The 27,702-nt window shown below is 36.5% G+C and overlaps 1 protein-coding gene across 3 annotated transcripts in view; it reads left to right on the top strand.

Annotated features, from left to right (window-relative positions):
- The window catches only part of IPO8 (importin 8), a 62,987-nt gene that overhangs the window by 8,532 nt on the left and 26,753 nt on the right, over positions 1-27,702 (top strand). For all 3 annotated transcript variants that reach the window (XM_054069745.1, XM_054069736.1, XM_054069725.1), the window contains 19 exons: positions 1,296-1,377; positions 3,551-3,707; positions 5,901-6,059; positions 7,196-7,352; positions 8,415-8,504; positions 9,297-9,391; positions 9,949-10,033; positions 12,491-12,625; positions 13,441-13,540; positions 15,217-15,293; positions 17,053-17,169; positions 19,440-19,529; positions 20,207-20,372; positions 21,726-21,886; positions 22,334-22,459; positions 23,825-23,891; positions 24,587-24,712; positions 25,207-25,304; positions 26,340-26,435. In XM_054069745.1, the coding sequence (XP_053925720.1) occupies positions 1,296-1,377; positions 3,551-3,707; positions 5,901-6,059; positions 7,196-7,352; positions 8,415-8,504; positions 9,297-9,391; positions 9,949-10,033; positions 12,491-12,625; positions 13,441-13,540; positions 15,217-15,293; positions 17,053-17,169; positions 19,440-19,529; positions 20,207-20,372; positions 21,726-21,886; positions 22,334-22,459; positions 23,825-23,891; positions 24,587-24,712; positions 25,207-25,304; positions 26,340-26,435 (2,184 nt within the window). The remainder of the gene's footprint in view (positions 1-1,295; positions 1,378-3,550; positions 3,708-5,900; positions 6,060-7,195; positions 7,353-8,414; positions 8,505-9,296; positions 9,392-9,948; positions 10,034-12,490; positions 12,626-13,440; positions 13,541-15,216; positions 15,294-17,052; positions 17,170-19,439; positions 19,530-20,206; positions 20,373-21,725; positions 21,887-22,333; positions 22,460-23,824; positions 23,892-24,586; positions 24,713-25,206; positions 25,305-26,339; positions 26,436-27,702) is intronic.

Raw genomic sequence — 27,702 nt, 5'->3', positions numbered from 1 at the left:
ATGCTTCTGATTTGCCATTACTGCTTTTATATGAGATCTCAGATTACTCTGTAAATGTCAAATGAATCTCTTAGCACAGAATAGGTTAAAATTACACTGTCATTATAATGAGTAAAATGAGGGACAGAAAATTATGTGATTTGTTAAATTATTGAATGATAGTGTTGTGATGCAGCTGTTACACTAAGGCATCATGAAGGCATTGTAATTTTACTTCTTTATGGAAATTTTAGATCAGGAAACTGGGTATATGAAGAGGAAAACATACCTCACAGCTTTCGAATGAGGCAAAGTTTATGGGAGGATAGTATACTTTTACTTAAAGCACAGATCTGGAAACAGCCACTGAACTGCCAGACATGATGTAGTTGGAAAGAAATACTATAAAAGGTGAAATGAAAAAGGTTCTGTCATCTCGCCTCAAGAAACATCTCTCTTTGAACATCAAGCACACGGATCTAAGTGATGAAAGATCTGACCTACTAGTAACTACTGCTGTTGCCAAGGCTTAGCAGTAACTGCACCATGCTGAGTCAATGATTCCTCATGTTGGAGAACCCCAGTTGAATGACAGCAGTATAATGCTATCAGATTTTCACATCTTTCAAATCTGATGTGCTTTGCTCAGAAGTTCAGTGAGCATTGTTTTCTCTTTGAAATTCTTCAGCTGCATGGCTGATGTAGTGTTTGAAAAGTTCCCAGGAAGGCTGTGGGTTTTAAAGTGTTATCTGCCTGTGCTTGATTTTGGATAAAAATGGTTATGCTGCTGTGTTTACCCAGTTTTAATTTTTTCTGTTAAGCTGCACTATACACCTAGTCCATTAAAAGAGAGCTATATAATACATGGCTTATGCAGGTGCTGTTTACACTTAAATAATTTTGACTGGTTTTCTTAATCTTATGCCACAATCTATTTTGTAAATAAATGGTGTGTATTGATGAAACATGTCACTATCCATTTGATTTAGGAGGCTAAGTTAAATAATTCAAGGACGGATCTGTAGTGCTTCACGTTATGCATTCTTAGAATTATTTAAATATTCGTTATCACTAATCTCTAATAGCCATGTCACATTATTTATTCCACCGATGTGCCATTATATGCTCAGCTTTTACAAGTAATTATTTGGATTGCTGGAGATCTGGGTAAATCCAAGGGCTAAAACCTTTCATACTTAATGAGGAGAGCCAAAGAACAGTGCAAAATCCTTAGTTTGTGTTTGTTATTCAGCTTTTGATGATAGTGTCTTCTTTAAACGTAGTCATTTGCTGACTGTGTTTTATATATATTTCAGTCCTATAAAATCATCAACTTTGCTCCAAGTCTACTGCAAATCATAGTGTCAGATCAAGTTGAATTTCCAGTGCGTCAAGCAGGTGAGATAAATTCTTTGTTCTGCTTTCTTTCAGGATGTCAGACTGTTAGTTATTTCATCAGAGTATTGGGCTGTTGTGATGTAATTCATTTTTGGTCTAAATGTGGAAATAAAAGGGATCAATCTTCGCCATTTCTCTCCTTTGTGAGGGTCAGATAAAATGGTGGGTATGGGCAAAATCCTGCTTTGGCTTCCCTGTGTTTGTAGTGGTCCCTACTGGATTGCTGTGATACTGATATGCAAAGAGAATGATTTCTGCTCAAAACTGAGTACCCAGGGAGCCCTTGGTCTTCTTTCTTCTGGTGGTGATGAAGTAGTGATGCAAGACAAGTGAGAATTAAACAGTAAAACGAAAGAAAGTGGATACAAGTTTCTCTGTTTGAATCTCTTTTCCTGGAAAAATGAAAAAAAACAACCCTATAGTTCCCTAGATCAAGGGTAGCCACATATGCTTAGTCAGTATCTATGGTGTCCACTCACAAAAGTGGTATGAAGGAAGGTCACATCACTGGTAAGTTATAAATTTATAGTCTAAGCATGTCTAGAAAGATTGCCCAGCTGTGTATGAGTTCAGGCATGGTGACACAGTTCATTTCAACGTATACATTTGTGTAAGATCAGATTCTAAATTCTCACGATCTATTTTAGCTATACCTATACAATATTTCTGACAGATAAAGAAAATATTTAGCGGTTTCACAAAATTGGTGAATACAATTTCATTCACAGCTCTGTTTTTATCCTATGGAACAACATTTCCCATAGAAGCACTGTTGGTCTTTTTGTACAGATCCTATTAATCCCCTGAGTGCGTTGGGGCATGCTGACATGTGCTGTTTGTCATGCTGGCGTGTATTCTTTCAAAGATAATCCAACTTTGAATGGCATTGTTAAACCATTCTGTGGTAAAGTTGGATGCTTAATCTAGACTCCAGAAGGTCATTTTCATAAATCAATCTCTCGTTTTAGTATCATCGAGGGGAAAAAAAGTATGTGGAACTTTTTTTTTTTAACAAAGTGGGGGTATAAAATAGAAGAGCGCGTTTAAATTACATTTGTAAAGCAATAGGTTTCCCTGGGAATTTTTTAATAGCCAAGAATTTATATAACCACAAGATCAATGGATAAAGTAAATTAAAAGACCTGGGCTGGTCTTTCTAGACCTGCTTCTTGACTGAATACTCTGCCATGTCATAGACAAAGAACTCTTAATTTCTTTGGGCACTTTTAAGGCTCAGCTTGACAGGGTGCTGGGCCATCTCATTTAAAGTATATATCACCTAAAAAGGTTGGACCAGATGATCCTTGAGGTCCCTTCCAATCTGGCGTTCTATGATTCTGTTTTTTGTCTCGTTTCTATAAAATATCTTACAAACTACATGCTTTTTGTATTTCATAATTTGTCACCAAGAAAAATGATTGTACCCCGGACTTAAAAACCCTAACTAGTAATCAACCAAAATAGTATAGGGATTAGAGTTTATTAAGAACATTCTTTTAATGTGTTGCACCACATTTCCCATGTTTCCTAAAGAATGTCTACATCAATTTTAGTCCTGAGGCATAAATGCTGTTTTATTTTCACTTGAAGAGTAACTTTATTTTTCATGTTTTTTCATGTGAGACAGAAGAGAACAATTCTGAGGGATTATGGGAAGTCCTAATAGTGAGTTAAAGCTTAGGGAATTCACAACAAACATTTCTGTCTGAATAGAAGGTAGGCCATGTGCCAGTTTCAAACTGGGCATTTCCCCAAACAGAGTGTCCCATCTGCCTGCAATGATTTGTTTACATGAGCCTTCCAAAACTTCACTTACTGTGCTTGAGTAGTTGTTTTAGGGATGAGTAAAAATGCAGATAAGTAGATTTTTGTTTGCATGTTTACGACGAGGGAGTATTGCATCCATATGGAAGACTGCTGTAGTGAAAGATGTACACTGACAGAAATACTGTCCTGTTCTATTTAGGACTTGAGCCTGACCTTGTGTGGAATCATTAAAAAAAATGGTTTCTGACTCAGCTGTGCTTGGTGCCCATCATTGTTAAGAACTTATGTAATGATTTTCAGTCATGTTTTCAACTCTTTTTTTCTACAGCTGTACTACATGTTGAACACAGAATAATGTGGAGATGTGTTAGAATTAAACCATTATTTCCCCAATGTTTATCCTTAGCTGCCATTTACCTGAAGAACATGGTGACACACTACTGGCCAGATCGTGAACCACCTCCTGGAGAGGCAGTTTTTCCATTCAACATTCATGAAAATGATCGTCAGCAAATTCGTGACAACATTGTGGAAGGAATAATTCGTTCTCCTGACTTAGTGAGGTACATTGCATTGTGTAGAGACATTTCTATAGCTCAAGTTTTGAGACCTACCACTCTGGATGTATTTTATGTAAGAATCTCAATTTCTCGAGAGATGAAACAAGTACTTGTTTTGAAAATGTAATAATGATCAATTTTAATGTATTTATGTGCACTTGGTAACCTGGCAAAGAGCCCTGTGATGGGATTTGTCCTCTTATGATGTTGTTTAAAGTGTCTTGTAACACTTCCTGTAATGACAGCCTGTCCATTTGGCTGATTCAGGACAGGTAGTATAGAGGACTATCTGCAATGCAGCATTAACCATTCAGAGAAGTAGTAGCCCTTTTCTCAATTTCTTTTGCATTTTTTATATGTAACCCCTGTCTTTATATGTTTATTACCATTCTTGGTTTTAAGATATTAAAAGAATAAAGAAATGCTATTTTTTTTTGCTTGAAGAATAGTTAATATTTGCAGACGTACTACAATCTGTGATTGTTCACCACTCTTAATTAAAAAGTGAGGTGGGGATGGATTAGGTTGTAGTGTATAGATGTTCATTTTTGAAAATCTACCTCCTCTGTCCTTCTCCTCCCTATCAGCTTGGTGCCCAAAAGTGTCTTTTGTTTGTCAGTAGTCATATCCAGAAGAGGAGTGATTGATGATAGTTTGAAATTGGGATTAGAGAATACACTTCAAAAAAATAATGAACCACCAGAATACATTAGGCTGCTGTAGCATTGCTGTTGCTGGAGGTCTTTATGAGTAGATTGGACAAACGTCTGCCAGGAATGCTAAGGTTTTAAATGGTTCTATACTGAGATAAGAAGAGGAACTTAATTATGGTTTCCAGTTCAGCTTCTCTAACACGCTGTGGCGCAGATGATTAGTATCATCTCCACTGAAAGAGACAGGTGCTCCTTGCCAAGTTTGTGCTACAAGGTAAGGAAGCTTGTGTTGTTTTGTGGTAATGTGTCAAAGACGTGTGGTTTCCCCTGCCATCATATCATGAATATCAAGGCTAAGTTTACACAAAAGAACATAAAATAATGGAAGTTTGAAGAGTTTTTTGCCAACTAGTTCAGGCATTGCTTCATAACCTGATATTCAAAATGTCCCGATGTTACAACATCTGCATCTAGAAGGATTGTTGAAAATCCCTATACAATCAGCTGAAATTAAGTACAGTGTTTGTAAATTCTGTCTAAACTTGTAGATTTGTCAGAGTCTTTGTAGATTCTGACTTGTAGATTTGTCAGAATCTTTACTGAAACTGGCTTGATATTATAATACTAGAGTTTTTCACTGTTTGCTTGTGCAAATAACACAGGAAAGGAACCAAATAAGCAACAAGCACAAACTCCAAAGGCCTGAGGGGGTACGTACAAAGCTAAAAGGATCAGCCAGTAGAGGGCCCACTATTGAACTGCTTCGTAGTAGTAGCTCCTTATGCAATGGACTGCAAGAATATACTCAATGAAAACTAGATATAAAAGGACCAATATTTTCTGCAGACTTCTAAAAAATTTTTATTCCTTAGTGGACCCAAGAATGTTTATTTACAGTTCAGTGTCTCTCAGCTTTTTCAGTCACACGTCACTCTAGTCAGTTAACAATCTTGTCTTACCTTACTGTTGTGAGTCTCATGTAAAAGTGTGCAGAGGGAGAGAAATGGTAAGGTGCTTGTACCTAATTGTCTCTGCTCTGTGCTTCAGAGGTTGAGAAGTGCTGTTCTGGAAGGACCCAGGAAAATTGTAATTTCGTGAGGAACCCCTGGTTTGGATCATAACACAGGCCAATGTTTTTTAATAAAAAAGTATTAAAAATTTGTGGTTTTGTGGTTGCTTTCAGCCTCGTAAGTGTGTAGAATTATGAACATTCATTTTCAAAGTACAAAGCTAGCTGGCTTCTTGGGCAATTGTTTTAAAATATTGCCTGATGTGTGTGGGTAGGGAGGAGGAAAGGAGAAAAGTAGCTAAAATGCTCTGAAATTAGTTTCACCGTGAAAGTGAAATCTCCCGGGATTTTTTCTTGCTTTTCCTCTGCCACCTCCCAGAACTCTTTGAGCGATGTCAAAATATGGATGGTACTTATGATGTAATATGTATATTGTGGCAAATAAAGCAAGATGTGGGATCTATCCTTTAAGACTATATACTATGCCATTTGGTTATCTACCTATATTGTATTTCTTTCTCCCTCTTGCCATAGAGCGCAGCTGACAATGTGCCTCCGTGCTATCATTAAACATGACTTTCCTGGCCACTGGACAGCTGTGGTAGACAAGATAGGATACTACTTGCAGTCTCAGAACAGTGGAAGTTGGCTTGGGAGCCTCCTGTGCCTATACCAGCTGGTGAAGACCTACGAGTAAGTTGATGTCCGTCAGTAGGTGATGGGTCATAGCTTTCAGTCTGTTTACTGAGAATGATATTCTTAAGAGCACTGGCAGGTCTACAAGGAGTTCACATAAAAAATGGGAAATAATGATTGTCATATGCTTCCGTTCTTGCAAATAAATGAAGACTATTCATCATCTTTATGTCATCAGTTAATTGAAAGCAGAGATGCCAGAAATAATCTATATGAATTCACTGACATTTTTCTTGAGGCTTTGTACTTTTGATCTGATTTAACCCATCATAAGGAAGGGAGGTTGTAGTAAGGTGAGTGTTGGTCTCTTCCAAGCAACAAGTGATGGGACAAGAGGAAATGGCCTCAAGTTGTGTCAAGGGAGGTTTAGATTGGATATTAGAAAAAATGTCTTTACTGAAAGAGTAGTGAAGCACTGGAACAGGCTGCCCAGGCATAATGATTCAATGATCTGTGCAAAAGTTCTTAAATGTTTATAACTTCTTTTGTTTGAAGGTTCCCCAAATGCTCTTGGGATATATGAATGCAAAATATTTTCTACCTTTACATCATGAGTACAGTACTGTCATTGTCCTCTACTCCTATTGCATGTTGTTACCTGTACCTCCCTATTGATAGTCTAAATCCACAAACTGTAGATTAGGAGGAGTGTAGTGTGCTCTCTCACTGATTTTGAAAAAAAAAAAATGATCTGGTGTTAGAAGCCTGTGTAAACTGCACAAAAGAAATGCAAATGGAGGAAGAGAGAATCTTGCCAAAACAAAGAGATTGTCTTTCTTTTTTGATGGCTGCTGAGTCGTATTTGTTCGGCACCCAACTTGTGTTTGTCATTAGTATGCATGTCAGAAATCCAAGTCCCTGCCTCTGTGAGCTGACAATTTAGTAGAAAAGAACATTAGTTCTTCCTCCCAATAGCTGCATTTATGTACGATGACACTTTTGTGTTCTTTATGTCTCTATTTATATGGTAGAGAATTTGTACAGATTATTGAGATGGGGGTTAGAGGGGAAGAGGGTGAATGAGTGAGTGCTGGGTATTTTATTAGGGCACAGAAATTAAGTTGGTGGTGGGGAATAGGCATTAGAATCTCCAGTGTGTAGATCCTGGACCAACATTTTTGTTTCCTTTCCAGATACAAAAAAGCAGAGGAGCGAGATCCTCTCATAGCAGCAATGCAAATATTTTTGCCTCGGATTCAGCAGCAGATGATCCAGCTTCTGCCTGATAACTCCCATTACTCTGTACTACTTCAGAAACAAATCTTAAAAATCTTCTATGCTCTTGTTCAGGTTGGCATCTGTGTACAGGAAAACTGAAACTTTTGCTTTGCTGGGCACAACCATCCCCTTCTGAACACTCATGGGTGTGCTTGAATAAGAATGCCAATTTGGGTGGGAGGAGTCATGTACAATAAATAACTTCTAGAAAAATATGATCTTTATAGATTTTTTGTACTTCAAAACTAGTTGCATGATCCCTTAGGTTAAATATTTAATGAATCTAGGTACTTCCACTCATCCTGTCTGTAAGCTTGCTGAAGAAGTCTTCCTATTTATGTAAAGCTACACATAGCCTGGTATAAAGTGTGTGAGTATCTAGACTGTGCAGGTTGGCCTCTGAAAGTGGCAGTAGTGCATATTGTAGAATAATAGTCAAATAGTGCACTTCAGGAGGTGGTTCTTCTGAAGGTTTGGCAGAAATTATTTATCGAGGCAAATGCATCTTACAGAGATAAGTTTGGCTTTTACACAGTGATAAGTTTGGTGAGGAAACACTTTAGAGAACGAGAAACAAACCAAGATCCTACATAAAGGGCAGCCTGAAAATTCTTAATGGGGCTTAAGAAGTTAAAATAGTTTGTTATTAGATGGGGGGAGGACTAAAAAGATCCCAAGTTCCTATTTTACTTTTCAGTTGCTTGCCTGAATATTATCACTTGGCTTTGGACTTTATAGAGAAGTGAGATTTACTGTAATAGGTAGTAGTTGGGTAGTAATTCAGAGTACATTTCTCTTACTAAAATGCTATTTACTTACCCCGGCCCTGGAGTATAGCTACTGCTGTGATCCCTAAAAGACAGTTGGGCTATTGTGAAGAAGAGAAAGAAATAAAAAGAATTAGCAAGTTCTCAGACCAAGGAACTTTCCTCACATAATGTCTAGTCAGAAATTCCTCTATAAATTCCTCTAAAAATGAGAAGGACACAAATGGAGTAATATTGATATCTAACCTATTTAGTTTTAATTTTACTTAAAACCTCATCTTTCTCAGAGTGTAACTACTGTAGAAACATCTGTCTTTTTCAGAGGAAATTGTTATTTCATGAATGTGGTTTTTTTTTCTTATTTCAGTATGCATTGCCACTCCAGTTGGTGAATAACCAGACTATGACTCAGTGGATGGAGATCTTCCGTACTATCATTGATAGAAACGTACCTCTGGTAAGTTTGTGAAGACCTCTGATGTTTATGTATTGCTATTTGAGGAAGATTGTGAAGGTTTTCTGAGTGTTGTTTTTCTAAGATGTCATCTATTTAAGATTCTTATCCTTGGAATAAGTAGTATTTCTGACAGAAATGTAGGAAGACATTGTCTGAGGTAGTGACACCATGTAAAATCCAATCTGGGATATTTCGGAAGTTTCCAAATATTTCAGCTGGTTTCTCTCAAGCAAGAATCAAGAGCTCATCACAAACACATCATTTGTTTCGGTTCTCCTTTTTCTTTCATCTGTCCTTCATATTTCTTAAAGAACAAAATAAAAATAGTAATTAAATTCTTGTTCATATGTGTACAACAATACCTGGCATTTCCTGAGATTTTATAAATTTATTTCACAACCTTAACATTCTTTTAATAGCTTTTTGCATTTTAATATGCTTTTTGCATACGTTTAGGATGAATGTATTTGGAGGCGTTAGTATCATGCTTAATTTTTAAGCCAGAATGCACGCCACTGTGTAGTATTCCATTATATGCAAGAGTTTCCATTTTTTTGATTATGTGTAATTTTGAAAATTAAAGTGCAGGCATTATACAGGTAGTGCACATATATAGTTGTGTTGACTACCTACAATATTTGAAAGTTTCTGAATGTTATGTAACTGTTAGCAGAACCGAAGGCTTAGTCAAAGCTGTGCATTTGTGTTAGTTTTCTCAGAAAAGAATGATTAGAGCATAATTTCTCTCAACAATACGCACAGCTTATTTAAAATATATGTATTTATTTATAGGAGACTTTGCAAATTGATGAAGATGATAGACCGGAGCTGGTGTGGTGGAAATGCAAGAAGTGGGCGTTGCATATTGTAGCTCGTCTTTTTGAGCGGTAACAAACGTAACACAGCGATTAAAAACTAAGTTGGGGTTACCAATCTGTAAAGTTACTTGAAGTGCAATTGGAGAAGACCGTTTAGTTGATTTAACAGCTCGTTATCTCCAAAGAGGTATTTCAGCTGCTGTCTTCTGCCTTGCACTGGCACAGCCACTGCTCTGAGCTCTTTGTGAAATGATTTGACTCTCTAAGGTGGCAAGAAGCTAGCCCCACAGGAAAAGTAAATTTTTTCACTACATCCAGTTACAAGTGCTTATGTTCTCAAATGTACTGGCAGGGGAAGATTTGAAAAGAAATCAATAAACATTGAAGTTACAGAGCTTATGACAAATAAAGGTGGCTATATTTACTTGACTATAGTGTTGTACCTTATGAGAATCTAAGAAGCCAAAAAGGTAGTGGAGCATTATAGGGGAAATAATGACTTAGAAGGAACCAGCAGGAAAGGATTCCTTTGGGGATGGAAGACTACTCAAGATCCATTGTGTTTTAGAAAGTTCCTGACATAGTAGACTTCTCACAACATAAATGTCTGTGTCTTCTTTTTAAAGCTATGGAAGTCCTGGAAATGTAACTAAAGAATACTTTGAATTCTCAGAGTTTTTTTTAAAAACCTATGCTGTGGGCATACAGCAGGTAAGTACAATTAATTTGTTTCTGAGTTAGAACATTTTGGCTGGACCAATGTATTGCTTTTCAACAACGTGCTTGTGTTCAAGTTCATTCATTAAACAAAAATGAACAGAGGCGAGTTTTCCTTTTAGTGATTGAGAAGTTCTTTAAAACTCGTTGCTATGCTCAACTGAGGTATAATAACACAAATTTTCAGCAATTTGAAAAAAAATCTGCAGGAAAATTCCCAGAAAAGGTAAGTGCAGATAAAGTGGTATTATCATAATATATAAAAGTTCTTTATGTAGCTGAGAGAAGAAAATACTGATGCAGAGGCCTCACGTCATAGAAGGGTTTGTTTTCAGGCCAGTCTTTGATAAGTGCTTTTGCTGCAGACAACTTAGGCATAGTAATCTTGATACTTTTTTTATTTCAGGAAGATACAAGAAGGTTAGAAGGCGTCTTGAAGAAAATCAGTAAAAGATATTTTGTACATGGAAAGCATATTTTGTGAAAATATAACATAAATTCACAGTTTGCAAGGATTTTTTTTGTTGTTGTGGTATGCTTATTATTTCTGGTTAACATGGTATTGTGGAGAGAGTTCAGTTCCTAGAAGAGAGGCAGTTCCTGTCAGAGTTTTCTGTGTTTTTCTGCTAGCAATACTGTAGCCCCCTTGGAATGTGGTCTTCCAGCATCTCCGTGGTTTGGTGGAATGGCTATAGCAGCTGAGTGCCTGGAAGCCCTGAGAGTGCCGGCTTCCAAGCTCAAATGTTTTTTGGCACAGCTCCTCCTGTTTCTTATTCAGCCTGACATATACTAGATCACTAGGAGTGGTAGTTCCGAGGCTTTTGGCTCAGCTAAAGCGTCCAGGTTTTTTGGTTACATGTTCCAAACAGGCTCCTACAAAGCCAGGAGAATGCAAAATGCTCTCTTATTCGTGATTCTGGGCTCATGATTCTGTTTGGCTTGTAAAGCTTGAGAAACACCTGGGAATGCTCTTTTTAAAGTGACAAGTGTTTGGATAATGTGTATTTGCAGAATATGTGTCTCTTTAGCATGCTGTCAGATGAAATATTCCTGACATGGCATCTGCAGTATTCTTACAGTTTAAACTTCCAGTGTCTTTGATGTAGGATGCTAGGGTTGCTGTTGTCACTTGAAGTCAAATTTAAACTACATTTAAAAATAGCAGGATTGTCTGCAAAACAAAATTGCTTTTTTCCATACAGTTTGACAACAGAATAGTTTAGCCAGCAGTGCAGTAATTCTGTGTAAATAAGTAAATGTTAAGAACTAAGGAGAGGAATGGTTGTGTTAAGGCTATATGCATTAAATGAAAAGGGAAAGTGTCTAATATCTATTCTAAACTCCTTGCAATATTTAACTCCTTGGTGGAAAAACAGAATCCTGTGCGCAGTTGTCATTTGAAATACTTAAGAGTTTGTCTGCTAAGAGATGAGACTGTGTAGTATAGGGAGCAGTTTAGCTTTTTAGTAAATGCCAAGATAAATGGCATTTACTAAGCCTCCAATACTTATTTATCAGTTGTTAAGTGCTGACATCGTGCTAGAGTCTATATGGAATATAGATAATTCTTGACTAAGGACCATATCATATGGAAGACTTAAGATGAAGCTTCATGCTCCTAAGGAAGGAGTTATGCTCAAAATAAGAATTATTGTGGTGTTGTGAAGAATCATGGGGCAGAATTGTCCTTCTGGAAATAAATGGCTGAATATTTTGTTATGCATTGCCCTTGATTTGTACTGTTATCCATGTACATGCCAATTCTTCACACTTTTTAGCACTTAGTAGTTCATCTGTCATTAGTGCGGATTAGTGGCTTCTTTGTACTGTGGGTTTTCCTTAGTAGAACAAGCCTTTATATTAAGGAAGTATTGTGTGACAGAGTCCTTAATAGCATGTTATGTCATACCATCTGATGGTTGAGTGAAGTTAAGGGATTTGCATCTCTTCTGATTCACAGATTCAGGTGCTAACCTATTTTTCTTTTCTAGTTTAGTGTTTCTATTCTTATCACTGTTCTTCCAAAGCAATTTGTCTTCTTTTAGGGGCCCGTCCTTAAAAAGTGAACACAGACACCACTAACAGATTTAGAAGCCAACTAGTTTGAAAATTTTACAGTGCCTTTTCCTTATTTGTCCCAAATTTTACTGAGGCCTCTGTAAACTGTGAGCTTGTGCATATTGAAATGTGGTTTTGGTTTACAATCACAAGTGATCACATGGTGGGGCTAGTTGTAAAGGTAAATGCGTATGTGAATGCTTGCAGGAGTAGATCCTTAATATTTAAATGATTTCTGATTCATGGATCAAAGGCATTACAGTAATTACCAACACTAGAACCTCTGCTGTAAAACTAATTAATCTATCCATGTATATTCACTGAAGAGATACATTATGCGTGGGAGAGAATTTTCAGCCTTCATATAAAAATAATAATTGTTCATTTCTTTAGGTTCTCTTAAGAATTTTAGACCAATACAGGCAAAAAGACTATGTTGCACCACGTGTTCTTCAGCAAACATTAAATTATCTGAACCAAGGAGTTATTCACTCTGTAACGTGGAAACAAATGAAACCACACATACAGGTCAGTGCACAAAACCCAGTCATAAACACTGCATGTCATCAAGGTGGTTAAGAAAGCTTCAGAACTCCCACCAGTTTTGCACTTTTAAAGAAAGTTTCATGAATCTTTCACACAGCAATTGATCTGGGAAAAAATAAGGCAAATATCTACATTAGTGTGGTTGGTTTTTTCAGTATTATGACTACCTTTTATTTCTGTTATTTTTAAAGTTCATTTCTTTAAGTTCTTTATTTTTATTTTTGAAGTCTGCCAGAAAGCCATGATGTTCTGGCTTTTATTAGTTGCTACCATTCAGAATTGTCTATAGATTTGGAAATTCCTAATTGATGTAGTGCAAAGATAGTGGGCAGAGAGAACACAAATTATGAGGAACTCTTTTTGAACTCTGTTTTAAGGACGCGATTTATAAATTAATTCAGAACAAGTGAAAAACTACTTTCATGTTTTTATTTTTTTCATGTCACAAGCTCCCCTGTTTTAGTGAGTTAATGCCATGACTGTTAAGGAGGACTCTGAAATCCATTGTCACGTTCTGTGTTGCGCGTGATGTTCTGCTGTTCTATAGACTATGTGTTGAAGTATATTTTGTGCATGGTACTGTATTATGATAAAGTTAGATTATATAATTGCTGCCTAGGACTGTTACAAAAAAAGAAAGTGTATATATTGTAAGTTTATTTCTGTTATCCAAAATAAAAAAGCGTTAGTTAAAATAATTTTACTGCTCAGAAAAGTAGGTCTAGAAAATCAGTACACAGTGGAGGGAAGCTGTACTGGAATTTGATTTTATGTGTGTTTGACTTCTCTAATATTAGAGTATAACAGAAGAAGTTATATTCTCTCTAATGTGCTACAAAGATGAAGATGAAGAGCTCTGGCAAGAGGATCCATATGAATATATCCGCATGAAATTTGGTAAATATTTGTTTTTAACATTTATTTTGTGCTTTCAGCATAACTGTACACTATAGTCCAAATTTATGGAATGGCTGCTGTAATGTCTCTGGCTTGACTGGTGTCCTGGACAACAGGAAGAATAAAATTTGTTTCTTAAATCTCACCAATCTGTGGTTAAAAGAAGAAGGCAGGTCAAGTGGGTTTTGGCCATTTGGCTGGTAGTTTTGAGCTAAATAATTCTCTTAACATTTTCTTTTACTTCACATGTGCTCAGTGCAGCCCAAATAAACTGTTCACTTTTTAATGCCAGTTTCAGAATCCTGAGTTGCAGATGTGCCAGCTGTCTGTGAGTCCTTGCAGCTCTCACTTTGACCAGAAGAGGCCTGACTTGCTCTTTCCCTATTGGAAATTGTTCATGTCTTCAGCGTTTTTTTGCCAATTATTATTACTAAATTGTAAGATAATTAGATATGTTTATTGGTCCAAAAGATGTAGTGCAAAATCTTGGGAATTTCACGTAGGACCATGTGATGAACAATTACTTTTATTAGAAGAGTCATGTCATTGAAAAAGAGAAGGGAACTTCAAAAATATACCAGATTTAGCTGGAAAACTCCAGTAAGGCAGGCACCACAGAGATATGTAGTATTTGGGATCTTTTAATTAGTTCGTTTGTGGTTAGCATATGTGAAAACAGAATTTAAATGTTCATATCATAATCAGAAAAACCTTGGAGAGTAGTTAGGCAAAAAATTAATCGCTACGTAGTGTTTATCACTGGGATACAAATATAGTGCTCATTTTTGATACATAAATTCAGTTCTTTATGTGTAAGTAGTGAATCCTGGTTTTATATGCAGCTGAGACAGTTTAATACCTATTTAAATTGTATTGTGGAAGGTAAAAAAACCCAAGCATGAAAGTCTATTAAATGGAGGTTTAGGGGGAAGCATTTGGGTTTGGAACGAGAATTCCGGTAGTCTGGTAGTATTTCTTAATTGTTTTATCTTCAAGTTCTCAGGAAAAGTTAGTATATAATATTACTCACATTTCAAGATTCTACTTTTTTAGATCTTTCTATTTAATTCAATTTGTGTAGGGATGTTTGGATTAGAACCTGTTTGGCAGCACATATATTTTTTTCCAAGGTATAAATTATATTTTAAGTATGATTAAAGGAAGTTTACTTGTAATGAATGAAGCTCAAAAGCTTCAGCTTTCAGCAGATGGAAAAATACCTCAGATCCAAGTGGTTTTTACATACAGAAAAGTTTCCCATGAGGTTTTAATAAAGTCAGGCCAAAATTGACTACATATGGTATACAGATGGTACTGGAATGTATTGTTGTTCTTCCTATAGTGGTTTTAATTTTAAACAAGCCAGGATTTTTCATCCCTTGAATACGTGGTCTCAAAAGAATTAATGAATAAATGACACATTCCTAATAAAAAGAACGATGAGTCGTCAGTAGATTTGAAAGGGAAGAAGTAAATGCTTTCATAAGCTATGTGACATAAGCTTGGGTCTGAATTTTTGACCACGAAGTGAAGACAACTGTGTCAATAGGTTTGAAGTTACATATTCACACGGATTGTGTGATATCCCAGAAACAAGATGGTTTATAAAAAAAATCATTTATTATGTCTTTACAGAAAAGGAAATACTTTTTGCCTTTTTTCTTTCAATTTGTTAGATGTATTTGAGGATTATGCATCCACTACAACAGCGGCACAGAATCTCCTTTATACTGCTGCGAAGAAGAGAAAAGAGGTATGGAACTAGTAGTTTTTAATAATTTATAGTTTCCTTAGTAAGGTCATTTTTCCTTAAATTTGAAGATGCTACAGGAAGCTAGTCTTTAAACATCTACTTACTGATAGATAATCAAACACTTTCTTGGCTGAGTGCCATCAATTTTGGGGGAATTAAGATATGTATACATAAATTAAATAAGTGGATTCCTCTTGCAATTTTAAAATTAAACTGGCAGATACAAACTGAGAAACTGAGTTGGAATAAATGTACTGGTATTTTCTCAGATTTACAAACAGCCTTTGTCATGGCTGTTCTGAGCTTCCTAATGGTACAGATCCTTATTAATTTTCACTGATACTATTTAAAATCCTATTGACAGCAATGAAATTAACAAGAATGAAACCAATTTCATACAGTAGCTCTTACTAAATGAGGGCATAACTTTTCTGTAGGTCTTTCTGTACTTACAGTAATCTGTGCAAAAGTACCTGACCAAGCCCTGGAACATGTGTGTCAATTTGCTAAACTGCAAACTTTTTTCTGTGTACCATTTTAACATCCAGTAAACATGGAGCTCTGTTTCCGGGTGGATTTTCAGACAAGAACATAGTCTTTGCATTAGGTGGAATAGCCTATAACCTTTTTACTTCCTTATTGTCAAGAGTAAAGTGAGACTGTCTCATTTTCATAATTTGTACTGAGAACATCAAAATGTCATCATATCTGAAAAAGCACATAATGAGTGTGGAAATGGCATTAAACAACTAGTTTTGCCAAGAAATCTTTCTAAGTCTAATCAGTAAGTGACTGCCAAAATCAGTAGATTAAAGAAAGATTATGAGTTTTTCATTCAAACTCTTCTCAAATATGCATATGTTCACACATATATGCATACACACATATGTATTTATATGTATGTGAGACAAATGTGAAGAGAAGTTAAGGGAAAAAAATGGGTGAGGCACTGTTCGAGCCTCTTGCCTTTTTGTCCCCCTTTTTTATTTGCCTCAAGATAACAGCAAAAATACCTTATTCACTATTACTAATGTGAAATTTCAAGGAGATTAATTTAATTTTGACAATTTTGGCTGACAAGTTGGAAAAGGAACGTTCTGAATTTTAATTATGGGAAGATGCTACTCATAGTACCTCAGAGATCCTTTGGCCAAGATAAAATTTCTACTTTAAAATGTCATGTGATTTTTTTTTTTTTTACTTAAACATTGCTATTAAAATAGAATCATAAAGTCATAGAATATCTTGAGTTCGAAGGGACCCACAGGGGTCATCGAGTTTAACTCCTGTCCTTGCATAAGACAACCCCAACAGTGACACCATGTGTCTCTGGGCATTGTCCAAATGCTTCTTGAATATTGTCGGGGTTGGCGCCATGACTGCTTCCCTGCGGAGCTGTTCCAGTGCTCCACAACCCTCTGGGTGAAGAACCTATTCCTAATATCCAAACTAAACCTCCCCTGGCACATTTTCCTTCCATTCCTTTGAATCCTATCATTAGTCACTAGAGAGGAGATCAGTTCTTCCTCTGTCCCTTGTAAGGAAGCTGTAGACCATGATGAGGTCTCCCCTCAGTATTTCCTCTTCTCCAGACAAAATGACTTTAGCTACCTATTATATGGCTTCCCCACTAAGCCCTTCAACAACTTCATGGCCCTCCTCTGTACACTCTCCAGTAGCTTTATGTTCTTTTGGTACTATACTGCCCAAACCAAAATAATTTGACAACTGGAGATTGTGTGTTTTTTGTCTTGCATAGGTATTACCAAAAATGATGGCATATTGCTACCAGATTCTGACAGAGCCAAACATTGATCCCAGGAAAAAAGATGGTGCTTTGCATGTTATAGGCTCCTTAGCAGATATTTTACTGAAGGTAAGTGGGTGAAGAAGTGGGAAAGGTTTATAACTCTTATTATCAATACCATTTCCCATAAAAATGTCTTAGCCCATGAGGTGTGGCTGGCCCTTAGCTGTGTTTGTGAAATCCGTAGAGAGATTGCACTGTGCAGTCTGAGGGTTTGTTTCTTTAAAAATATTAACATTCTTTCCTAGTTTTTATGTTCCCCTTCTATACGTGGATTTTTGTTCTCAAGTTTCTCCAAAGCTCTGTTTGTTTGCTATGGAAGAGCCCCTTTGCCCTCTCCTGGTTTACTAGTAAAATGAAAGGGTATTTAAAAAGCAAACATGCATTCTATCAATAATGTTGCCTGTGATTCTTTAGCAAACAGCCCAACAGCCTGCACTATTGTGGGATTCTTCTGGTTCCAGAAAAATGTTTACTTAACACATTACAGGAATGTTTTATCTAGCTTTCTAGCTTTCTTATCCTGCATTGTGTGGCTCTAATTATTCTTTCGTCAGCCAGTTGGGAGCTTTGAAAGTAACTGGAAAGAGCACAGAGTTTCTATCCTTCCTCCATTTTTATAGACAATATTTTTAGTATTTTTCTGGAATTTGAATGCACATTTAATCCAGACTGTTGCTTTCTAATGTCATATTGGTTACAGTTTCACTTATGCTTTTGTAGATGGTGGAATCCAAGGTACGCCCACTCTTCATATCAAAAATAACTGCCAAAAAGTTACCACTTAGAGAATGAGAATGATGGCCTTGCACTAGAGGCTTCCTTTTAAAAGTAATTAGTTTTATTTTATATGAGTTTTCTCTCTGAGCAGGATGTGGCTTCACTTTACAAGCAACATCTTACCAATATTTACCATCTTATTTTTCACCATATCAATCCATGATCTGATCTGAAATCCTGAAACATCAGTAACTATTACATAATTTTTATAGATTGCATTGGATTGCAAATGCCCTCCCTTGTGCTGGAGTATAACAGTGGAAGAGAAGACATGGTTCATGTTGTCAGGAGCCTTCCTTATTGACTGGGGATTTCCAAACCCATTTATCTCTGTCCTGAGAAAAAAAAAAGGGGGGGATGGATTTGTTCTAGTGTACCGCTCCTGTTTGATATTTTCAGTCTTGAAATCCGAGGTTGTAATATACTTAACAAAAGAGTAATAATCCCCAAGCACTGCAGACTTGTCTTAACTCTGAATGTCTTGTGTTTGGGATTTGGCAGACTGAAAGATTCTGTGAACTGTTTCTTTCTGCATAAAATACCTGATTTGTAAATGCTTTCTGGCTGGTGAGCTGACTGAGATATAGATTGTAAGGAGCTCATAGGCACAGTCACCCTGCTTGAGCCACTTGGCTCCACAGTAGCTCCAGTTTAATGCATGCAAACCTGTGCGCAGAAGATAAGATTCTTTTCCCTTTGCTGCCTTTGCTGCTCAGTTCTTCATCTGCCTCTCTGAATCAGGGTGGGAAGCAATCATGTATGCAATGGTGAAGTAGAACTTGTGATCACCTAAGACATACTTTGTATTGAATGTCCCCTTTCAACCTCTTCCTATGGTAGCAATGAATCATTCCTTTAGATGGTAACACAGTCTCCAGTGTGTATCTTTTCTTGTATCCTGGGGCTGTAGGTGCTAGGAAGGTCCTAACTCTCCATGCTGGTAGTCCTGGCTTTCTGTGAATATCTTGGGGTTTGCCAAGGTTGCAATAATAAGGGATAATTTTCATTGGATATCCTTCTCGAGCCAAGGGTATTTCTGTCACAAAGGAATTATCTTGCTCCATTAATGAATATTAAAAATATGTGAGTTATTGTTGTAGTGTGTAAAATAATTCGTTTTGATACATATAGTAAGAGTAGGTCATTTGAAACTCAAATCTGTTTTATACCAAACTTATATTTATCTTCAGCCATGTTTGTACTCCTTTGTAGGAAGAATGGAGGTGCTAGGTCATTGATGTAAATTAATTTTTAAGAAAGATCAGCTGGAATGAATTGCCTTAAAGAAAATGAAAATTCCAGTTTACAGAGTTGTAATGGGTAAGGTAGAATTGAATATTATATATTCAGTTCTTTCACTTATCTGGCTTTGAAATTAATATGCTTATGAGGTTTGTTTGGTTTAAGATATGAGATCCAAATCTCTTTGTGAGAGTATACCTTTATTACATAGATAAATAATTGTGTTTCCCATGGTTGATAGTTGCAATGGATTACTGGCTGGAATGAAGTATGTAAAGTAAATGGTCTCTAAAATTAATTTTTATTTGCATCAACAGAAGAGTGTCTTCAAAGATCAAGTGGAGCTGATGTTACAGAATCATGTATTTCCATTGTTCATGTCAGACCTGGGGTACCTCAGAGCAAGAGTAAGTTCACCAGTTCTATCAATTTCAGTATTTGCCGCGATTCTTTCCTTTGCAGTTTGACTTCATTCTGAATGTCAGTGAAAGAAATAAAGCAAACAGTAAAATTTCAAATAACTACCCTGAGCAGTTTTTCAACATTTTGATTTAAAGAATGATTTGACAGTTACATGAATTGATGGGAAGTCTGTGTGGTATTATTGTTTACCTCTTCGATCAGACTGGAAAATTTGAGCAGTGAATGTGGCCCTTTTGTGACCATTTTTAGTTAGCAGATCTCAATAACTAGAGTGGTTGAGTGGCTGTGAAGAATGGGTAGGATTTTCACAGTGTAAATAATGTCACTTTGAGTGTAGCTTGAAGAAGATTCATGGGTGCCTGTATCAGTCACAAACAAACAGTTAATTTTCTTTTGTTTCTGTTTTGATTTTTTCTCTGAGAAGGACCAAAACTATGAATGCCAATTATGTATATACTCAATTTATTGGAATTTGGAAAAGGAAAATAAAGAACTGCATGCATGCAAAACCTGTGTTGCATATTACTGTATGAATACACCATAATTAAGAAAAAAGAGCAATACTTGCAAACAGAAAGATGTTTAGCATTGTTTTTGAATCAGTTAAAAAAATGCTAAAAGTTGTAATCATCACTAACTTGCTTTTCTTTTTGTCATACAGTCATGTTGGGTTCTTAATTCCTTCAGTGCTTTGAAATTTCACAATGAGCTAAACTTGAGGAATGCAGTAGAGTTGGCAAAGAAGAGCCTGATTGATGATAATGAAATGCCTGTCAAAGTAGAAGCAGCCATAGCTCTTCAGACATTAATAAGCCACCAAACACAAGGTATGCTGTAGTGATTCATCAGTAGTATACACTTTTATTTTGTAGGGATGAGGAGGTTGGTGCAGATTTATCTAAACATTTATATCATTTAAAGGTATAGATTTCACAGAATCACAGAATGGTTGGGGTTGGAAGGGACCTCTGGAGATCATTCACTCCACAACCTCCCTGGGCAGCCTGTTCCAGTGCTCTGTCACCCTCACAGTAAAGAAGCTTTTCCCTCATGTTCAGATCGAACTTCCTGTGTTCCAGTTTGTGCCTGTTGCCCTTTGTCCTGTCCCTTGGCAACATTGAAAAGAGTCTAGCCCTGTCCTCTTGACACCTGCCCTTTAGATATTTGTAAGCGTTCATAAGATCCCCTTTCAGTCTTTTGTTTTCCAGGTCAGTTGTCTCAACCTTACCTTCCTTGTAAGATAGATGCTCCAGTCCCCCAATCATCTTTGTGGCCCTCCACTGGACTCTCTCTGATAGTTCCTTGTCTTTCTTGAGCTGGGAAACCCAGAACTGGACAAAGTACTCCAGGTGTGGCCTCACTAGGGCAGAGAGGGAGGGTAACCTCCTAGCCAAACTTTACTTAATGCATCCCAGAATACTGTTGGGAACTGGGGTTGTTTAGTCATGATAAGAAGAGGCTGAGGTGAGACCTTATTGTTCTCTACGACTACCTGAAAGGAAGTTATAGAGAGGAGGGTGTTGGCCTCTTCTCCCAAGTGACAGATGATAGGACAAGGGGGAATGGCCTCAAGCTGTGCCAGAGGAGGTTCAGACTGGGTATAAGGAAAAAATTTTTCACAGAAGGGGTCATCGGGCACTGGCAGAGGCTGCCCAGGGAGGTGGTTGAGTCCCTGTCTCTGGAGGTATTTAAAAGATGGGTAGACGAGGTGCTCAGGGACATTGTTTAGTGGCAGATAGGAATGGTTGGACTCAATGATCCAAGGGGTCTTTTCCAACCTAGTGATTCTATGATTCTGTGAATTCAACGTAGTTATTTTATTAAATAGCAGCTGTTTTTCTTTAGAGAAGTGAAATAGTGTTTATGTTTAAAAACAAATGCTGCCTATGTATGAGGGCATGTATTACCCCCAAACAGTGGATTTTTGTTGTAGAGGTGTTTCAGCATTGAATGTGGCAAACGTTCATTTTTCTTACTTTGCCAGGCTACTAGGTATGAGCTGTTAAAGTGCCTTTGGTAGGTTTTGTGTGTGTATATTGTGGTTTGGGGTTTATTTTTAGCAAATTAATCTTCAAAAATGTATTTTGTTCGAGAGTAGTCACTTACCTGGTAGTTTTGAGGTACTGTGTAATTGTGTTTATGGATATTTGATTTAATCTGATTTAATTTGTTTTTTTTAGCCAAGGAATATGTGAAACCTTATGTAAGGCCAGTTATGCAAGAGCTCTTGCACATTATTAGGCAGACGGAAAATGAGGATCTTACTGTCGTAATCCGGAAGATGATCTTTGAATACACTCAGGAAGTAGCTACCATCGCCGTTGACATGACTCAACACCTGGTAAGAGACAGTAGTAAAAGTAGCAGTCGAGTCAGAAGCATATGCCTAGCTTGGTAGACATTTAATTAACTTTATTTGAAGTGCAAACTGTTCAAAGTAATGTTTATAAAGATTCACCTATAATAGTCACAAGAAATTTTTTTTCTGTATGAAGCGTCTTTTAAACCTATAGGTTTTTCAAAGATGCTGAATTTTGTCGCAGGTTTTAATAAGCCAAGCTCTAATATTTAACATTTCATACAACTTAACATAGCCAGACTTCTCAAAAAAAAGAGGAGTTTTTAATTTTGTATATTCCCCGTTCAAAAGTAAGGAGAATATTTTTCAGCACTGGCAGCTCTTACAGATGCAGCATTGCTGCTGTTGCTTTAGCTGTCTTGGTTTTACATGACAAACTGGAAATGTGAGTTTGCTCTTGAATGTCAAGTTGTTTGTTTCTTTTCATAGGCTGAAATATTTGGTAAAGTGCTTCAGAGTGAGGAATATGAGGAAGTAGAAGACAAAACAGTTATGGCCATGGGTGTCATGCAGACAATTCACGCTATTGTGGATGCTGTGGACCAACATGTGGAGGTGAGATTTTCTTTTATATGTCTTTTCTCCTGCTCTTCCCTCTTGCCTTTCGTTCTTTACAACAAGCACTTCTGTGTATGTTTTATCACTTGAGTTGGCATGAATGTGCATCTACTATAGCAGGATGGTGAATTAGTACCAAGTGGTATCTGACAAATTTGAATTTAAAGCCCAGTTTACTTCTATGATTTCCTAATTTTTTAGCTCCTATGAGGGGAATTAATGTCCTGAGGGTAAAATCCTTAGCCCTTTTCTGGTATACATTTTGTCAGATAATTGTATTCCTGTTGAAATTTTGTTCCTTTGGATTTCAAAACATTTTTCATTCCTTTACAAGAAACACTTGCATCTTTTGAAAGCTAAAATGAAATCTGGTAGCGTCAGGAATGACAGTCTGAAGTGGATATACAGGTTTTAGCATAGCGAAACCTTTGTGCTTGGGGTCTTTTTGGTATAAACCTAGCAGCTTTTTTTTCTGTTGTGTGAAACACAAACTAAAATATTGGGCAGAGTGCTCTTCATCTCAGGATCTTAAATAGTTTTAAAAGTTATATAAATGGTATAGAAATTATATGAGACTGAAAACTCTAGAAATTCCTTTCCCTTTCACCATTAAATATGGAGAGTTTAGGGAACGATCACTTCTAAGTCAAGTGTCTGAAGGTAAGTGGACGAATCTGTTGTCATGTACTTAATCCCTTTGCTAGAACAAGCCCAGAAAGCTTGACATTATGTCTGTAATGAATGACCTGTGGTAATAACGTGAAATGTCTGTATTTGCTGGTTTTAATTAGACTTATAATGTGGCCATGTGGTTCTCCTTGTAATTTAGTTTATTTCATAAATGTAGTCTCTCTGTCCAACATGGCAAGAAGGAATCTTGACTTCAACACAGTTGTATCCTCCCTGTTTTCCTGCATGTGCTCCTCTAACTGAAGCTGCTCTGGGAATCTCTCCATAGACTTCAGGCAAAAGCATCTCTTCCTTTCTTCCTTATAACCCATTCTACTTTAAAGTTTTTGAACAAAGTCTTTCTCTCAGACACTTTGAGTACAGGGTTACTTTTTATCCAGACAGGACAACAGATTTTGGTATGATCTGTAGCATAACCATAAAATTAGGGCTTTTTAAAAAAAAAATAAAATAAATGCTGTGACAAGTTTTAAAGCAATAATGTTATTGGAAGTTTGAGTACTTGCATCAGTGAGATCTTATTTCATAATATTGTGATTGTTAATGGAACATTTACAAAGTGATAAAAGCCTTCTTGCTTTGAAGAACTTCTCAAACTGAATTAGTCAAATATATTTATTAAATTGCTCTTTGTCTGAGATTTAGATAAACTGCTTTATGTTTTTATTTCAGATAACTCAACAGCTCGAGAGCATTTGTTTACAAGTCATTGGCCTCGTTTTGCAGAAACAAGTTATAGGTACGTTTTAGAGAAAGTTTTTAGAAAAATAGTGCATGTTTTTACATTAAAAGTTCTTTAATTTTTGCAAACAATACTATCTTCCTGAACAGAACTTAGTCTTCTTGTGTATGTGCTTCTTTAAAGAAAAAAAGACATTACTTTTCAGTTATGATTTGTTTCTCTTGATCTCCTCTTGTGCATTAGTCAGGCTGGTTATTGTGTTTTGGAGATCAGACTCAAAAGTAGAAGATGCAGTTCTGATTATAGTTCTAGCTAGTTATGCTAAAGGACAATATCTACTATTACATTAGCATTTCGTGGACGTGGTCTGCAATTAAATTACTGCTTTAGCAATACCCTGCACTGGGGAGCTGCATAGTTTTATGAGAAGGCCGTTAAGAAAAAATAATGGTTGAGGAAATAAAAATATTTTTCAGTAAATTGTTTAGAAGCAATGCATTGGATATGCTGGTCATATATTTTTCTTATATGTATTAATAGTGTAAAACAAGTAATATTGTAACTATAGTCAGCATAAAGCCAAGCTAAAAGAGGCTTTTCCAGTTTGTATTCTTTTTCTTTGTATTGATTTAGTTACTAATTGCTGTCTTTTGGTTATGATATGTCTCGGAGCTTGGTTTCAGATTTCAAAGCATTTGCAAGCTACATTTATTTTTTAAAGCACGCTATTTCAAATTGTTTTTCCTTTCCAGAGTTTTATGAAGAAATTCTCTACTTGGCCAACAACTTGACAGGCCACATGATTTCACCTCAAATGTGGCAGCTTTTAGGTGTTCTGTATGAGGTTTTCCAGCAGGATTGGTTTGAGTACTTCCCAGGTATTATCACTTCTATTCTGTTGATGCTTCTCCTATTTGGGAATTCATCTTTAAAACTCACCTCATAAGGGTCACTCCCATTTAGTGTCTTGGTTTAAAATGATATGTATTTGAGCCATGCCCTGACTGTCTGTTTAGTGTGGGAGTATATCAAGGAGTATATTTAAGTAGGAGAAGCATATTCAAATCTGTCAGTGTGATCAGTTATTACAGGAGGTCCTGAACTCAAAGAAAGCTCAAATATACAAGTTAACGTGAATCTACAAATTAATTAATTAAAATGTAATCCTGTTCTGTTTCTTTTTGCTGAGAATGCGCCCTGCATGGTGTACTTTATGAAGAATTTTACTAGAATTGACTTGCAGAGTTTGAATTTCCAACCATGTCAAAGAATCTGAGCTAATGAATCCCATTATAGGACTACAGCCTCACTGGTTAGCACTTGCATGGATAAGTTTGTAACTTTTTTCTCCCCTGCTGTCCCTCTTCTGCAGATATGATGCCTCTTTTGCATAATTATGTGACCCTTGACACTGATACTTTACTGTCTAACCCAAAGCATTTAGAAATCATTTATGCTATGTGTAAAAAGGTAAGGCTCCTGATTCTTACTGTTGCGCTTATTACTGGTACTTAACAATCAGATTAGTGGAGTGACCTGAACACGCCAGGTGGTGGCCAGCCGTTTCAGAAGCAAATGAAATTTGGTCTCAGCTCCGTTCGAATTACATGTAGCACCTTCACACTTATTAAGTGACATGCTTTTTAAAAAATTGTATGCACAGATCTGTGTGGGAGACAGTTGCGCTTTGCTTCAACTCTCTCTATGAACAGCTATTTTGGTAGAGAATTAATGAAGCCTGATTTCCTTGGGTTGCATATCTTGTAATTGGATTCTGTAGTTGTCAGCTAAGGTGCAAATTAATTTTAAAGTTCTTCCTACATTTATAATGTTTGTCTTTTTTTGCTGATTTTCTCATGTATAATGGAGTATGAGATCATGCTGCAGCCTTTTTCTGATTTTGGGCATTACAGAGTGTTAGGCATCTAGCTACCTGCTTGTTTTTAGAAACTTCTAGAGACTGAACGTGTGAGAATTCTGCTGCTTTGTCAGGTTTGATTGACTTTGACCACAGAGTTGAAACATACTGAGAAGCAGCAATCAGTTTCACATATATGCGCATATATGTGGAGTGATTGCGTACATCTTGTTTTTAATCAGGAACTAGCCTAGAGATAGGACCAGTTTGCCAGGCTGTTAAGCTGCCAGTGTCTATTAGAATTGAAATTAAAAAATGGAAATAGAATGCAGAAGACCTAGTGATTCTTGTGGGTAACATTGCCTTAAAAATGGAAAAGCAATGACATATGAAGAACACTAACATTCATGAAGAACTATAGCAGTTTCTTTTAAATTTTTAAATTCATCTTTAGCCATTTATCCTTGTTTCTGTTCTGTAGAGACGATTTTTTTGTGTGTCTTAATTCCTCACAAAATATAGCATGAATAGATATGTATATGCTATATAGAGGGTTTTTTGATGTACTCCTGCAGGTACAGAAGCACTTGCATTGAAAGCTGTCAGTGATTATTACTGATAAACTAAATTGTCATTCTGGTTGCTAGGTATTAACAGGAGATGCAGGAGAAGATGCAGAGTGCCATGCAGCCAAACTCCTAGAAGTAATTGTTATTCAGTGCAAAGGACGGGGTATTGACCAGGTAATATATATTGAACAGGTTTTCTCTTCCTCTGGTTTCCAGCAACCTGTGTGTGATGACTGAGAAAGGCAGTTGAAATTAAGAGAATTTGAGGGAAATGTAAAGTGTAGGAATGGGGAAAAAGGCAGTAAGAAGTAAATGAGCTCAGGAAAGTTTGTAATGTTTCTGGGGGCGTTTGAGGGGTTTTTTTGGAGGTGTTTTTTGAGATTAGGGACATGTCAGCATGACTGGCAAATGAATATAGACCGACCGGTAAGGATATAGTATGATGTGCAGGACTGTCTTTTGCTTTCACCCTGTAGGATTTCCCTTTGAATGCAGAATGCACGCTGTTAAAACTAATGTGGCTGAGAGGTTAGCTATACATATCCAACTACCAAGTAGTTTCTTCAAGTAATCTGAACTTGGTTCGTTTAGTTATTTTTAATTGCTCAGTGCATTTGGAAATGAAGAATTTTTAGCGTGGATTGTGATTGCTGGGAAAAACATAATCACAATTTTCCAGAGTTTCCTAGAACACACTTTTAGATAGTAGTCTTTTTCCTGTTAAGCGCTAGATTCTGATCTTCTGTTTTACGTAGTGCTCCAGCCTCAACGACTTTAACATGTCATGTTTGATGTTACTACAGTGCAATCCATGGCATTCAGTGATAAATTTTCAGTTGATTTCACTGAAACTAATATAGCTTTACTAATGTAAATCCGAAATAATTGAAGATAAAAATGTTCCCTGAAAGACTTTATTTTTCAAAGAAATCTGGAAGAGGTTAAAGTGAATTGTATGCATTTGCATTGAAATAGGTATGTGGTGGAAGGCTTAATTGAGCTCCACAACTCTGTGAATTAAAATGGTTGCACACTGAACTGAAACTCATAAACTAAAACATGATGCGATGCTTCCCAAATTATTGTGAAGCATAAATATGCACATTGAAATATGTGTATATGTTTATTTCATTGTGTATATTTTTGTGCATACTTGCGTTTTTCAGAATAAACTCCTATCAAACTTCTATAAGAAATTTAACATCACTTTATATTTGTTAGGAAAGACTTCTTTTCTTGCTGATTTGGGTAATTTCATTTTTAATGCCTATTCATTTTGAAATTATTTGATATGTTTATTTAAAGATGAGAATATCTTTGAGTTCTTTTCTAAACCCTTTATACGTGCTAGAGCAAATTTCACTAAATGTCCCCAAATATTCTCCTCCATGTTGAGAGTAACATTGGTAATTTTTAGCTCGGATTATAGCTGTTCTGAGGA

This window comes from Cuculus canorus, chromosome 1 (genome assembly GCF_017976375.1).
Source record: "Cuculus canorus isolate bCucCan1 chromosome 1, bCucCan1.pri, whole genome shotgun sequence".
Taxonomy (NCBI): domain Eukaryota; kingdom Metazoa; phylum Chordata; class Aves; order Cuculiformes; family Cuculidae; genus Cuculus; species Cuculus canorus.
The sequence above is the reverse complement of the archived record's forward strand: the minus strand, read 5'-3'. Positions and strand labels throughout refer to the sequence as shown.